Here is a 17,013-nt window from a genome sequence, read left to right as displayed (position 1 = left end):
GAAGTTGTGTTCGCATAAATAGGTGTAGAATCTGGTACATCACCTGTATGCTAATGACTTTTAGACATATATGCTTAGGGCCTAAGTCACTTAGATGCTTTTGAAAATTGTACCCATATTCAACTTTATTACTGCTGTATCCTATTACTATTAAAGTATTATCGCCTCATTAAAAATTAGACTCTGTAGTGTATAATTCAATTTTGAAAATGGGACTTAGACTTCTTAGTCATGTAGGCACTTGTGAATATTTTATTTATAGATTAGATTCTGGTTGGAGCAATGCAAAAATTTAAATATGTCTGACTTTTCATTATGGGGATTAATCAGTTTGGGCTGTCCAGTGAAAAGCATAATGTGGCCACTCCTGAGCTTTTGAAGCAGTGGATGTGTCTGGTATACTTAGGAGTGGGATATCCTATATTTATTAGATGTATATGAAGCATTTGAAAAGTATACTAATTGTGTACTTAATAGCACTACTGCTTCAGAAACGGAACTTGGCATTTTCTGGAAGCATCAGTCTTCCTTTGTTCAGAGATACTTGCAAAATGTTATCCAATTGTGTTTTGAAAATAGTCTGAAATGGCATTGTGGTAATGTCCTAAAGAAAAAGGACACCTAGCTAATATCCTCCTCTCCTCCCTAAGAATGTGATGGTGATTAAAAGAAATAATATTTTGTCTCCAAAGAGTCCAGGCATGAATTCAGAGCTCAGTGTTTATGCTAGCCTGATAGTAACCTAGCAGGAACAACACTTGTTTAACTAGTATTTTTTTTAATGAATTGATTGCCAGTATCTCAGTATTCTTAAGGAAATGCTGCTTCCTGACTTTACCCTTCTTGATTCAAACAGTTGACAGTGGGGTAGTGTTAGCATTTCTGCATGAGTGAAACTGAACAGACCTTTTTTTGTTTAAAACACATCCGTTTTGTCTGTAATGTGCAATTGAAGATGGAAACCAAATGTTTCTGGGATGCTATGTATGCCTAGAGGGATTTTTTGGTGCTGTCTTGTCTATTCTATTGTTGTTTGTCAAACCTCAGCTAAAAGGAATACTTTTGCACTGTTTCTGTACTATTCCGTAAAGCCACAGCTGGAAATAGTGTTCCAAAGAGAACAGCACATAAGCAGCTAACTGAAAAACAGTGAGAGAAGCAATGAATAAGCTCTTGCTCTAGTTACGCTAATTAAGCTACTAGGGGAGAGCATCTTTAGAAGTGCGCCCATAATACCATGGCTAACCCAATCCCATAAAGCCTCTGTATGACAACCCTTTTCATCAATAGCATATCAGGAAAGTATCTTGTGAACCCCCTCTTTGTAGCATGTTATCTATCCACTTAATGTTTTAAATCAAATGTTTGAGTCTGATACTGACCTTTTTTATCTGCAAGGTGCTGTGGTTTATCAGTAACAGGGTCATCTGTCTGTGCTGCGACTACAGTCCTGTACCTGTACTACAGGCTCAGAAAACTTCTAACTTTTGCAGTGGTTTCAAAATATTTAAAATATATGAAGGGCCTCAGAGAGTGAAAAGGGGAGAACTGAGACTCTAGAGATATAAGTAGAGGAAACCAAACTTACACCCCTGCTTTTAGTGAAGCAACAAATTGCGCTGTTACGAACCTGTTTCACAGGAGAGCTTAAAGAGAGATGGCAACAAGGAAATAAGAATGGGGAAGAAGTACAAGTTTCAGTAAAACCCAGGTGTGGAGAGCCTGGAAATGGAGACTCCCTGCCTCCAACATCCACGTTATTAACTTAACAGAAATATGACTTATGAATTAAAGATAGCAAGGAAATCTCTTTGAAAACTATTATGATGCTCAGTATCTGAAGCACTTACAGGACAGATTCTGCAGCACAGTGACTGCAGTTTACGCCTAGTCTGCAATTGAAAATATTACTGTCATAGATTCATAGATATTTAGGTCAGAAGGGACCACTATGATCATCTAGTCTGACCCCCTGCACAACGCAGGCCACAGAACCCCAGCCACCACTCCTACAAAAAAAACCCTTACACCTATATCTGTGCTATTGAAGTCTTCAAATCGTAGTTTAAAGACTTCAAGGAGCAGAGAATCCTCCAGCAAGTGACCTGTGCCCCATGCTACAGAGGAAGGCGAAAAACCTCCAGGGCCTTCCAATCTGCCCTGGAGGAAAATTCCTTCCCGACCCCAAATATGGCAATCAGCTAAACCCTGAGCATATGGGCAAGATTCATCAGCCAGATAATACAGAAAATTCTTTCCTGGGTAACTCAGATCTTACCCCATCTAATAACCCATCACAGGCCATTGGGCCTATTTACCATGAATATTTAATTACCAAAACCATGTTATCCCATCATACCATCTCCTCCATAAACTTATCGAGTTTAATCTTAAAGCCAGATAGATCTTTTCCCCCCACTGCTTCCCTTGGAAGGCTATTCCAAAACTGTCATAACTCTTCTTTTGGGATCTGATTCTTTTACTGAACTAGTTATACTTGTACAAGCCCCTTGTTATCTATAATTGTAGAAAGATACCTCGTGTAGCTTATTTTCTGTCCCTTATAGGAATAAGCACTTTTATGCCTATATAACTGCGCTCACACTAGGGGAGTTTTACCACTTTAACTGTACTATACTGGTACAACTTTTATGTTGGACAGACCCTTCCTGTATAGGGTAACGTGCCTGTGTAGCCCAGTGATTAAGACCAGACCACAAGAGTGTAATTTTAGAGAAGGTATTACATCTGTTTCAAAGCATTTTAATGATTTTGGCCATCGCATGTCAGGCTTGGGTTTTCAAGCTATTGAATCAGTTAAAACAAACTAGAGGAGATGACAGACAGAGGCAAAAGAAGCAGTCTCAATATTTTTAATAGGAATTGGCTGCTAAAGAAGTGACCAAAGGCCGTCCTCCATTTCTGGAGAATAGAAACTTACCAGTGGGTCCCAAGCTGTTTTCTGTGAATGGAGCTATTTGTTGCATGTAATAAGGGATTGTGTTTATGCTTAGAGGTGTTTACGTTGTATGTTGGCTGCAACATAGGCACTGGATTCTGGCAGTCAAGTGGTTTTGCAGCCTTCTGATGAGGGATATTGTTATATTTATATGTGTTGAGGGGAAGTAATGCTGTCTGTAACTGAGCAGTGTCTCAGATCTGATAAATGAAGCACATGCTTGGAATTAAAAGGCACACCGCCTTCCTGTGGTTCAGCAGTAACGATGAACAGGTGGAATGAGATTGGCACTTCAATGCTGATTATGATCTTTGGATCTTGTGTAAGAATGGTCATGCTTATTAGCTTTGTGGTTCCAGTTGAGACAGACTGGAAGGCCTGTACATCTGGCATGGTGTCTCTTTTTGTTTGAGATTAACTTCACTTTCTTTTATTATACTATGGTGCTTACACTCTGAGTTATTTTTTTCTGAGGTGCGTGAAAAGAATAGATTTTACTTTTCCAGAAACGTATATTAAAATAATCCCTAGGCCTTCAAGCAACTATCAGTGTAAGAAGTTGGAACAAAGAGAAAGATTGTGAAGCTCATTAGAGATTTAAAATATATGAAAGATGCATGAGCCCAGGCAATAAAATCCCCTATCATAATTCTGCAATATATGATCTAGGGAAAATGTGCTAGAGAGGACTTGGTAAGTGTTTTGTACAGTTTTCTAAGGCTTATTCACATGGGACTAACTTACAGTAAAGCAATAGAGGTTCATTATAGCTAGCATTGTATTTCTTGTGCATCACAGTGTTTAGGGAGGTGGTAGAGAAAATCAAGTAGCAAAGTCATTGTACTTCATTGTAGAGTTCACTGTCCCAGTTTGCTATAATCAGGTTCCACAGCATGCTGGAAATCATCAGCCTACATGTAAAGCACATTGCAACTGATATCAAGCTCATTATCAAAGTGAAATATAATTTTGAGGAAAGAAAATACTGTGAAGAACACCCTGCTAACAAAAGTAGTGTTCTTAGGTTGCTAAACTCTGCATAGGCCTTACCACTGGAAATTTGAATACAATGATGAGCAGAGGAGAAAGTGTAAAAAGCCATTTCCTGTAGTGAACAAGAAATCAGAAGGCACATCAAGTATGAAATGAGCTACTGTTCATCTTGTTACAACTATTAGACACTTTCAAAAAACTAGTTTTGCAAAAATAATAATAATGAATATATTCCAAGGCGAATCCTCTTGATTTCCTGTACTGTATATTAGTATTGGGGGTTCCAGGAAGTGCTCAGTGTTGGCCCAACTCTGTTCCCATTGAAATCAATGGTAAAACTCCCACTGACTTCATTGGCAGCAGAGTTAAGCATTGTCTTCACTAGAAACTCTCACCCTAGATGGATTTTCAAAAGCAGCTAGTGATTTGGGGTTCCTCAATTTTGGGGTCCCCAATTCGAGAGACTTTAAAGAGTCTTGATTTTCAGAAGGTGGGTGTGCAGCACTATCTAACATTTCTAGTCTCTAACCGCCTTCAAACAACTGCCATTTTTGTTAAAAACAACCTGCCAGAAAAATGTTTCCTTCTTCCCCAAATGTGGAATATCTCCCCCAGTGGGAGATTTGTCAGAGTTAGGATTTTGGAATTTGGTCCAGATAGATTTTTTGTTGTGAAAGAGTGTTGTGTTTTGGTTTGGTTTTAATGCTACATTTGTTTACATATGATGTAAGCCCTGCCAATAAAGCACTGTTTCTCATAATAACTGTATAACTGATGACTTATGTGTAGCTGCAGGAATTGTGCTTTTCCCTTCCTATATTTTAGCTTGGAAAAGTAGCAATCTTTTTTTTTCTTTTGGAATTGTGAAGATTTGAGTAAAACACAGACAATCAAAACAAAAAAATATTTTGCCACTCTCTCATTTTCTTACAACCAAAGAGTGATCTGATAAATCAATCACAGATACTCAGAAGCCATTGCAATATTGCATTCTGTTGTTTCCTAATAATGGTTATTTTGGCTTTTGAGCCAACTGAAAGCAGTAAATAAGCCTTAGAGTAACTAACTCATTTACTTATGATCCAGCTTGAGAGTATTTTTCAGTCATTACATTATTTTATAATTCATAGGTTTCTCCCCAGGATACAGTACTGCAGACACGGATGGTCTTCGTAAAAGACACAAGATTGGAATTAATTGGTGGAGGAAAATAAATAAAGAGACTGTGTTAAGCCTATTAGTCTAAAGTAAACAGGTCATGTAAGCCTGATGCTCTGAGTTCTGCTTATTGCATAAACAGTTGGGTGCAAGTTCTGTATCCAGTTTCCGGACACACATTTTTTTAAATTAAAAAATAAATAGTAGTGGCAGAAAAATAATCAACTGTCTCTTGGACCACCCACATGGTGTATAACCCAGTGGAAGAATTACCTATTCAAGGCTAATGTGTTTTACAGTACTATAGTTATCAGGTTTAAACTGCCTAAAACCATTGGAAGTTACATATAAAGATACCTCTGTATTAGGCATTCATCTTTCTGAAAGAAAACTTTAATTTGGGTTGAATCAACCCATCTTCCAAGGGAAATTTGTCTCATATACTTACCTGCTATGTAAAATCATACATTGTATTAGCTTGATTCTTTCATGCTTTCTTTTATTGCCTTTACTGGGACTTTCATATGTCAGATGACCTCAGGATTGGATGTGTAGTGTGGCCAACACATGGTGTTTATACTTTGCAGCAGGTAGTGGCCATAGTTGGTACATGGGGGAGGTAATATGCTGGTCAAGGACCCTAGTCATACAGGAAAGGTCGTTGGGTACATAACACTGAGTGGCTATAAATACAGTCCATGGACAGATCAAGACTTTTTTGTAGTTATTTAAGAACAAAATCCTGCTGATGCTCAGCACAATAATGCTCTTCATTTCAGGGCCTGGAGTTGAATTTTCAACTTCATTCCTTGGGAATTAATCCTGGATTATGCTTTTCCTTTTATCTTAGCTGAAAGGTGAACAGTTTATTCTTTGATCACAAAGTTGGAAAAATAATTAAATAAATTATCCATAACAGCATTGATATTGCAAAAAAGATAGCTCAGGTCCTTGGAACAGAAATCCAGGGTATTGTTTTATATTTCCTGCAAGAATTAAGTTCCGCCACCAATAACTTTTTTGCACTAGGAGAGGGAATAATAATGAGATAATAGTAAAGCAAAGTTTAACAAATATGATCCGCTGCTAGTAATGGGACGTCTTTTATATTTGTTAAATGTTGTTATATTAACCCTATTATACCATTCATTATTGCCATTGGTAGTGCAAAAAAGTTTGGTGGGGGGAACTTAACTCTTGCAGGGAAGTGAAGAGTTTGAAAGCAGGTAAATGCAGCATGCAAAGTACCAAGACATAAAATGTGCATCCTAAATTTGGCAAGGAAACATTAGCCTGTTGCCACACAAACTGAGATGGGAAACACATAATTGTTCCCTACAAGTATTCTCCATTGGTTTGTACACTTCCATTTTAAATTCCTCATGTAATGGGGAACCTTAGAAGATTATTGCACAATCAGATGGCTCCCATCCCATGGCTTGTCCGCACAGAAGAGAAGCACAGAGGGAAAGTTTAGGGTGCCACTACCATGCCCAATCCTGGCTCTCCTATAACATGTGTAATTGACACTCCACAGACTCTTTACATGCTGAAATATGGAGGAGTGTTTGGGGCAGAGCTCACAGGAATGAAAATTATGTTAATTTGTGCATTTGAGAGAGTAACTCAAAGAGCTAGAATCTGGACCTTAAGTGTTTTGGCTTCAAGTAATTGATCATGGTTATCACATGCCAATATCCTACCCACCCCCATCAGTCACTGTGTAAATTCTTTTTGCAGACATCAATCCCACTAGCTCCTTAATCACTTCTGCTTTACTCTTGGGTTCCATCCAGTTGGTTGATCTTTCTCTTGTACTGAGGTGCCCAGCACTGGGTGCAATATTCTCAGTGTGATCTTACAACCGACATTGCTGGGGGACTCTCCTCTTGTTGGTCTGTGATGTGATGCTTCTGTACTCGCAGACGGAAACTCCATTAGTTTGTTTTTCCATTCTCATCTAATTAGCAGTCCATTGTCACCCTCACGCTCTTCCAGCAGTCCTGCTTTCCAAGCAGAAACATCTGCCTCCCATGGAGTGTTTGATTAGTTTCCTCCAGATTTTAATAGCTGTATTTTTCCCCACTGAGTCTCATTTTGTTATGTTCTGCTCATGTTTCTAGTTACTCTGTGTTCCTTTATTATTTATCTTTTTTCTCTGTTGTTCACGGATTGGCTTATAATAGAAGGGCTGATACAACAGTGATTTTACCTAGGGCTTGAAAAGAGCCCCAACTGATAGTACTTGGCTTCCACCCCAAAGACTTTCTGCATGAGACAGTCTTTATTTTGTAACTGAAAAAAAGTTCAGTCTGAGAATTGCCTGAAGGCACTGAGGGCCTAATTCTGTTGCCAAGGAATTTTGCCCTGGCTTGGAAGGGCAGAGGGCTGGCAATTCCCTATCGCTTTTCACCTTCAGACCAAGAGTAGAGTAACAATGGGAGATTGACTGATTTACTCCATGTAAATTATGTCACTCAGGTGTGAATTAGCCACCCTGCTGAGTGACATAACTTATGCTGATTTAAGCGCTGGTGTGGACAGCGCTATATCAGGGGGAGAAAGTCTCCCCCTGACATAGCTGCTGACACTTGAAGGAGCGGGAGTCATTAAGCCAACGAGAGAGTTCTCTCCTTTCAGCTTAGAGTGGCTACACTAGAGTGATTACAGTGGCGCAGCTGTATCAGTGCAGCTGCGCCTCTGTCAGCTCTCTAGTGTAGCCATAGACGATGGGACTGATGTAACTCCCACTGAAATTAATGAAAAGACTTCCATTGTCTTCAGAGGGAGTGGGGATCACTAGATTAAGGGAAATGATTATCTTAATCATAGGAAGAAAATGAGGTGGCTGCTGCTATGAAAAGAATCCAGCCTTCTGCAACATTATGTGACTAAGAAATAAAAACCCAGCTGTCTGAATTTTCAAGCTTTCTAGTTTTTAAGTCTTGTTAATCAATTTTTAATGCAAAAATAAAAAGGGTAGAAAAATGCCGCCCATCCCTCCACAGAATAATTGATTTCTATGAGACCTTAACTAAATATCTACAAACAAATGCTCTGCTTTATTCTGACAGGCCTGAGAGGGTAACATGAACGGGGCAATGGAAACCAAAAGAACACAGGCTGCGTTTGTAAAATTCTCTGGAAAATGTTATTGGCAACCCATGCTTTATTTTGGAGCCACCATATAACTGGGATCACAGGCATATTTGTGAGGAATGCAAATAAGGAAACATTTGAAATATTTGGCAAGTTTGCATCCAGAAATAATGCTTCATTACAGTGTACAATAAGAGAAACCGAAGTATTTCTGTGGTAATTTACAATGCTCCTTAAATCTGTTTAACTTGGCCGTTTTTAAAAAATCTGTTTGCATTTTCTAAGGCGGTTTACAAGTACATAGGTGTGTATGAATGTATGAATTTAGGTGTAATATAAAATAGAAGTGAGAATACAGGCTCCCCAAATTTTGGTACACTGTGGTTAAGAATTTATTGTACTGTTACAGAAATGTTCTCAGGTATTATTGCAGTCATGTTGTACACAGGTATCTGGTGAAATCTGTTAGCTCCACAGGTAGTTTCTATAGTGTTTTAACATATGTAGGTTAATGGATATTTAGTTCAGAATTGTTATACTCAGGCAAATGTGCAGGTATTGGTTATCCAGAAAGCAAATGAGAGATACATTTGTCTAGTGGTGTTACAGTGTAATTTGAGCTCAAGGTCCTCTTGTTTTGCTTTTGTTCCTTGTACATTACAAGTGACTATAAAGCATGCCACTTGCCACCTAGAATTGAAATTGTCCAATCCAAACTATGGTCTGTTCTGTGTTCTGTATTTCTGGTCTATTGTTGAGCCACATTTTAGAAACAAGCTTTCCTATTCTGAGCCATAAGGTTGTGATGTGCTTACTTGATGCTGCTGTTAATATTGTTAGTTGTCTTGTGGCTCTGAATGTGTGTGTTTGGCAGCAGGAAGTCTCTTAGGCTGGATTTTTTTTTTAATTCAAATGTATGTCAAAGATTTTCTGTAGCTTTTTTGTGTGTATGAGCAAAATGTTTGAAATCTGTCCCAGAAAATGTGTGTGTACAGTGAACTACTAAATCACCTTAAAGTTATCTTTAAAAGTCTTTAATTAATCTTTAATCTTTAAACATTTTTTCAAGGAATGGGATAAAATGATGGATTTGTTGTCAGCGAGGTTTAACATGCTTCTTGTTAACTGACATCTTTCAGGGGACATTGAAGTTTTTTTCACCACGTGCCTACATAGGGGGTTATTCTAGAACTTTAGAAAGGACAACCTGTTATAACTTGACAATGCTTATATCAGGGGTTCTCACACTTTTTCATAATGGGATGGTTTTTCATTCAGTAGAAAATCCTGCTTTCCACTGGAGAAAAGTTTCTGACAGAAAAATTTTGATCAGCCCTACTCATAATGTAAGTAGAGTGCATGTCTCATGAACACCTTCCCTCCTACTGGCAATCACACAGAGCACCTGCTTTCCCATTCCCAGGTGCATAACACCTCTATGGCAAACTACAGTAATTGTCTGCCTCAACAATAGAATACGGAAAGCTGTCTTTAATGTGATTCAGCAGCTCCAAGCAAGGAGGAGAGCCAGAACCATCGCCCCAATCTTGCACTCACTCATACATGTGCTCAGCTTTACTCATAAGAATAAGCATTTGCAGGATAAAGGCCCATGTAACCAGCCCACACTCCTCCAAGTACCAGCAGTCACTGTGTGGACCATGGTGATTCATAGACAGTTTGAAAACCACCATCCTGCACTCTTTTCAGAATGGCTCGTGAGAAGCTGAAGATCAGATTCCTTTTGAGGGCTTTGTGAAGTTGAGAAAGGGAATACAGGGGCAAGTTTAGTGGGGGAAATGACAGCAAGTGAGACATTTGCTGGTAGTACTGAGCTTTATTAAATCCTTTGTCTCCTTTTTCTGTTTTCACCAGGTAGCTGCATTTTGTGATGTTGATGAAAAAAAAATAGCAAAAGGTTTCTACACTTACCAAGAATCCAAGGTTAGTAACAACTACTGTCCTTTCCATTACTGTCAACTGGAATTATCTTGTGAGAAGTGACATTCTAAGCTCATTGGACAAACAACAAAAAGAGGGTCACTAATTTTAAATATAGTGAAGAATTATAGTATGCAGTCCATACTGTATTTATTTAATTAGGGGTCTAGGTGCTGGGGATGGGTAATGGAACGTGTGGAGTTTTTCTTCCTGTACAGTAGGGAGCCAGAGTGACATTCAGCACCAATTGTGAAGGTGTTTTTTTGTAATCTGAGAACTGAACGAGAGCAGCAACTCATTTCACATAGTGTATAGAACAGATGGTAACAAGTTTTGGTCAGTTCCAACCCATGCTAGAATGAAACCATTGGCCCCTCTTATGTTAGCAATCCTGCACCCTCCAGTCTCCTCACCAATAGCTATCGCTACAGGTGGGGAATAAGCAGGCAGAAACAGAGACTCTTCAGGAACAAGGATCCTGTTTTCATCTAGATATCTCTAGAAATGCAGAATAAGAAAGGGAATTACGTGGTTTGGATGGGGAGGGAAGATTTATAGAAGCAGAATTATTTCCCTGAAGACTGTTTTCCACGAAGATTCAACTGCTCTTTAGTAGGAGAGGGGAAATGGAATGATGTGGGGTTTCATGACTTAGCATCTCCTGTGTCAATAAATTATACCAATAAAAAGCATGATCACAGCAACTCTGTGTGGGAGAGAGGTCAGTTTCTAGGTCTAAGGTAAGGGAAGTTCTTTGTACTATAGTTGAGAGGTAGCCAGGAGCACACTGCAGTCACTGAAAATGTGGTCAGTTTAGAGGGGAAGAAAAACAAATATCTTTTTAATGTATTCTGTGTATGGGGACAAACTCCTGTTGAAGTGAGTTTTGCTACTGACTTTAGTGGGAGCAGGATTTGGTCCATGATGCATAAAAGCTAAAATCTATGGTGAAAGAAAGAAAGAAAGAAAGAAAGAAAGAAAGAAAGAAGTTTATGGTTATTTATAGACCCATATTCAACCTAGCACAGTATTTCTCTTTGAAGAAGAGTCCAAAGGATAGATTGTAACATGCTCCCTAGGTGACATCTCTCTCACTAGCCCAGCTGGGAATCACCTGGACAAAATGCAGGCAGCAGGTTTTTGTGCCACTCAAGATAAAGGAAGAAGATATTTAAATGGCAGTAAATGAACCATCTAAAATGAAAATGTCACAGTCCTGGTGCAATATCAATTTTTATGGTAATAAAACAATTTAGCTCCACTCTCGAGAATCTACTGTAAGCATAAGGCCAGATTCAGTGCTCTTGATTTCACTGGGCAGTCAGACCCTTGGAGCTCAGTACTCTGAGAAGCTGATGTATGCCATCAGCTCGTGCTGAAGGCAATGGGAATTGAGGTGTTTAGTAACTTTGTAATATCCAGGGCCCTTCATTCTTGACGATCCAGTTGAAATATTTGTGTAATAAGCTCTGGCCTGAAATCATGTGTGTATCTGTCTACGGCATGTATACATCTCAAATTAGTGGTCATATAAAAAAGTGCACCAGAAACAACATTCTGTAGGTTGGAGTTAAGAAAGCTGATTGTATGAAAGATGAAATTAGTTATTGGGTGTTACAGAAAGTAGTAGTTTATGGTGACCCAGAAACTACATTGTATTTGAAGTGAAAGGCAAAATAATGAGCATGAATATATAACCACTTGAGCCATTCTAATACATGATCTTTGAATACAATTTCACTCTTTAATGCCAAGCAACCTCCATTACTGAGCTAAAAATAACCCTTTGTCTTCTAACCAAATTTCATTGTTTGCAGGAGAGACCAAAACCCAAAATTCCCATACAACATTTCAGAGACGCGACCCCACCTTTCATTATCTGTGTAAAGTTGGTGAGTACAGTTTTTGGCATAAGCTAAATGAACCACATCTGTATCTACAAGCATTACCCTAATTAAGGATGTGCTTTTGTTTTTATTATAAAACACATTTTCCAGTGGTTTATAGAAGTGTTTTTAGTTGGGCTGTCAAGCAATTAAAAAAAAAAATCTACATTTGTAAGTTACACTTTCGTGATAAAGAGATTGCATTATGGTACTTGTATGAGGTGAATTCAAAAACACTATTTCTTTGTTTATCATTTTTATAGTGCAGATATTTGTAATAAAAAATAACATAAAGTGAGCACCGTACACTTTGTATTCTGTGTTGTAATTGAAATCAATATATTTGAAAATGTAGAAAAGCATCCAATAATATTTAATAAATTTCAATTGGTATTCTATTATTTAACTGTGTGATTAATCGCGATTAATTTTTTTTTAGTTCATTGCGTGAGTTAATTGCGATTAATCGACAGCCCTAGTTTTTAGTCAAAACTCATCCGAAGATGTAGAGGCCAATTTTGTGAAATTGTTTTTAGAGATTATTGCAGAGAGGGAATGGAAATGTTGGAGTAATATTAAGAGTAATAAAAGCAAGGATATATTTAAAGGGTCCTTAATCTGGTCTCCCTTTTTGACGTACAGTTTTGTGGGCACAAATGTGGTTGCATGTTGCAGACATGGTTGGTCACTTGCCCTTGTTTATACCGAAAATATTGCAACCATAACTGTGTTCAGGCACACAAACTGTGGGTGCGGAAACAGAGACTTTGTTATATAAATCAAGCCCTTAAGTTATCGTGTGCAACATGCCCATCCTTAAGCCACTTTTGCGTCTGAGTACTGCTGAGAGTCAAAGACTGCACTGCTTTCTCTTTCACTCATTCGATTGACTCCTGAATTACTAAAAGATGAGCAGCAGATATTCTGCTATTACATTAAAATAACAACATAGCACAACCCAAATAAGGAACAACACAAAAGCATCAGATCAGATGCTGAAAGGCATGATAGCAAATACACTCTTACTGTGAATACTAAAAGTTACTGAAACTTGCAACTAATGCTACATATTTAAATACTATATTGGCAGGTTTCCTTCATATAAACAAAGACATTTAAAAAACCTATTCAGTTTGTATGATTATTTAGCTGAAACTCATCCCCTATAATCCCTTTTGACCTTAGCGCCCCCAAGGTTAGGGTCAGTACAGAGATCAAAGTACTTCACAGTTGTAAAACCAGACTGCAAGTACCCCAGGGCATTATCCTGTAGACAGGTTGGTACTAAGCCTGACATTGGCTAGCAATATTGCAACTAATTTAATTTTTCATATGAAACATAATGGTGGGTGGAAGACTGAGGACAAAACAGCTGTGTAACCTATTATACAGTGCATCTAATTTCTGAAGCCCTGACAAGGAAGCTATTATACAATATCTTGTCTGCTCTGAAAACTCTGATCCATGATTTCAACTGTAATTTTACAGTACTTTTCTCTATCAGTGACTGTATTCTGTGTGCAGACTACACTATACTGCATAGCACCTTTAAAGACACTGTTTTTGGAGCCACAATTTTGTCTACTTAGATGGAATCTTTGTGAAATGGCCTCTGGAATCTCAATATCTTTTAATCACCTTTCTGTTGATGTGAAATTAAGAATGAAAATAGTCACAATTTTGGTGTCAAATACCCAGAGACCGTGGCCAGGTAACATCCTCATTTACACTTTTGCACCCTACTGTCTGAGCTGTCTTGTTGGCTGATGGTAACACTGATGTTTCTTCCTGAAGAAACTACAATCCATCAGTGATCTTCCTGAAAACACCATCATGGCCACTATGGATGTAGAAGCCCTCTACACCAGCATTCCACACAAAGATGGACTACAAGCCATCAGGAACAGTATCCCTGATAATGTCACGGCAAACCTGGTGGCTGATCTTTGTGACTTTGTCCTCACCCATAACTATTTCACATTTGGGGACAATGTAAACCTTCAAATCAGCAGCACTGCTATGGGTACCCGCATGGCCCCACAGTATGCCAACATTTTTATGGCTGACTTAGAACAACGCTTCCTCGGCTCTCGTCCCCTAATGCCTCTACTCTACTTGAGCTACATTGATGACATCTTCATCATCTGGACCCATGGAAACGAAGCCCTTGAGGAATTCCACCATGATTTCAACAATTTCCATCCCACCACCAACCTCAGCCTGGTCCAGTCCACACAAGAGATCCACTTCCTGGACACTACAGTGCTAATAAACAATGGTCACATAAACACCACCCTATACCGGAAACCTACTGACCGCTATTCCTACCTACATGCCTCCAGCTTTCATCCAGACCACACCACACGATCCATTGCCTACAGCCAAGCTCTACAATGCAACCGCATTTGCTCCAACCCCTCAGACAGAAACAAACACCTACAAGATCTCTCTCAAGCATTCTTAACAACTACAATACCCACCTGCTGAAGTGAAGAAACAGATTGACAGAGCCAGAAGAATACCCAGAAGTCACCTACTAGAGGACAGGCCCAACAAAGAAAATAACAGAATGCCACTAGCCATCACCTTTAGCCCCCAACTAAAACCTCTCCAACGCATCATCAAGGATCTACAACCTATCCTGAAGAACGACCCATCACTCTCACAGATCTTGGGAGACAGGCCAGTCCTTGCTTACAGACAGCCCCCCACCCTGAAGCAAATACTCACCAGCAACCACACACCACACAACAGAACCACTAACCCAGGAACCTATCCTTGCAACAAAGCCCGTTGCCAACTGTGTCCACATATCTATTCAGGGGACACCATCATAGGGCCCAAACACATCAGCCACACTATCAGAGGCTCGTTCACCTGCACATCTACCAATGTGATATATGCCATCATGTGCCAGCAATGCCCCTCTGCCATGTACATTGGCAAACTGGACAGTCTCTACATAAAAGAATAAATGGACACAAATCAGACGCCAAGAATTATAACATTCAGTCGGAGAACACTTCAGTCTCTTTGGTCACTCGATTACAGACCTAAAAGTGGCAATATTACAACACAAGGCTTCAAAAACAGACTCCAACGAGAGACTGCTGAATTGGAATTAATTTGCAAACTGGATACAATTAACTTAGGCTTGAATAGAGACTGGGAGTGGATGGGTCATTACACAAAGTAAAACTATTTCCCCTTGTTTATTCCCTCCACCCCACCCCCCACTGTTCCTCAGATGTTCTTGTCAACTGCTGGAAATGGCCCACCTGGATTATCACTACAAAAGGTCCCCCCCCCCCCCCACTCTCCTGCTGGTAATAGCTCACCTTAAGTGATCACTCTTGTTACAGTGTGTATGGTAACACCCATTGTTTCATGTTGCCTATGTATATAAATCTCCCCACTGTATTTTCCACTGAATGCGTCCGATGAAGTGTGCTGTAGCTCACGAAAGCTTATGCTCAAATAAATCTGTTAGTCTCTAAGGTGCCACAAGTACTCCTTTTCTTTTTGTGAATACAGACTAACATGGCTGCTACTCTGAAAACTGATGTTACTGGAGCTGAGATCATAAATTCTGCTAGTGAGGTAGCAGAGAAAGAGGCCACTGCACAGGCCTTGAGCAATATTAAAACCATAAGAGAATATAATAGCCGCCAAGTGGACAAGGACTAAATTGAAAAGAGAAAGGGCTTCTTTTGAGATTTCTTTCTTCTAAGGATCTCAAATCAATTTGTACACATTAACGATGGGGCACTGAGAGCTTAAATGACTGTCCAAGGATACAGAGGAGGTCTGTGGCAGATCCAGGAATTGAAACCTGATCTTAAGCCCTGTTTATTATTATTTATTATTATTATTTATTTGTTGTATAATAGTGCCCAGAGGCCTTGACTAAGATCAGGGCTCGTTGGTGCTAGGCACTGTTCAAATGTATAGCACGGGTTGGTCCCCAAAGAGCTTGCAGTCTTCTCAGACAAGACAAAAGATGGGGTGGGAGGGGAGAAACAGAGCCAGAGAGGTGAAATGGCTTGCCCAAAGTCACCCAGCAAGTTCAGTGGTTTCCTGAGTCCCATTCCAGGGCCTTGTCCACTGGACCATTCTGCCTCTCTTTTTTTCTCTCTCCCCTTTTGCCTTTGCAGGTCACCTTTATGTAGTGTTCTTCCATCAGCCCTCTTTCTGCCAACAATACACATAGTGTAACTTATGTTAGTATGACACCTTCTCGCAGAGGCTGCATGAGCTTGATTTAAATTGAAATCTAATTCTTACTGGCTGTGCTATTGTGGCTGGACTTGAATGACCACACCTTTCGGTAGTCATTTTTAATCTGCTCTGGAAAGCAGCCCTACACCGAAAACAAAACAAGCCTGTAACACACTGTGGTTTAAAAGATTTAGGTCTCCTGTGTGGAGAAGTCCTCATACTTTAGACCTGACCACTACAGGAAATGGTTTCTAAACTGATTGAAATCTGCAGAGATGTTGAACTTTCATTGATCTGTGATGATATTGTGCAGACTTAAGTATAAAGCTGAGGATTCGGTCTTTATTATATTTTTAGACTGTTTGAACTTGCTTTGTTTTCTGTGGAGCCCACGTCTGAAAAATGAGCTGAACAACAGACCTACCTCACTGCTATTTATTTAATTCACCTCCCCCCAGAATGTGCTGTCAGATCTGAGCTTTCACAATCCCATCTCTGCTGACGATCACAAAGGAGTTGGAGGTAGCAGAGCAGCCTGTAGACACAGTTATGCAGCTCATCAAAAACAAAGAGTAAACTAGGTGCAATAGCCAGAAAAACAGTGATATAATCAGTGATGGAATGGGAAGGGAATTAACACAAACTAATATTAAGGCTGATTATATGAGAAGCCTTTTCCATAGTCATGGATATCTTTGGCGTTGTAGTGCTTTTGACACAAATTAATCAGTGGGAACAATGCAAAAAAAGCACTGATTT

General features: G+C 39.3%; 1 protein-coding gene across 5 annotated transcripts in view; it reads left to right on the top strand.

Annotated features, from left to right (window-relative positions):
• QTGAL (queuosine-tRNA galactosyltransferase) overlaps positions 1 to 17,013 on the top strand; it is a 296,108-nt gene that overhangs the window by 267,978 nt on the left and 11,117 nt on the right. For 4 of the 5 annotated variants that reach the window (XM_073311998.1, XM_073311995.2, XM_073311993.2 and 1 more), the window contains 2 exons: positions 10,085 to 10,153; positions 11,968 to 12,042. In XM_073311998.1, the coding sequence (XP_073168099.1) occupies positions 10,085 to 10,153; positions 11,968 to 12,042 (144 nt within the window). Of the gene's footprint in view, positions 1 to 9,490; positions 9,556 to 10,084; positions 10,155 to 11,967; positions 12,043 to 17,013 lie in introns of those variants that run through there. The other variant, XM_073311996.2, reaches the window with a different exon arrangement.

Source organism: Lepidochelys kempii, chromosome 14 (genome assembly GCF_965140285.1).
Source record: "Lepidochelys kempii isolate rLepKem1 chromosome 14, rLepKem1.hap1, whole genome shotgun sequence".
Classification (NCBI taxonomy): Eukaryota; Metazoa; Chordata; order Testudines; family Cheloniidae; genus Lepidochelys; species Lepidochelys kempii.
This window is presented reverse-complemented; position numbering and strand designations above follow the sequence as displayed.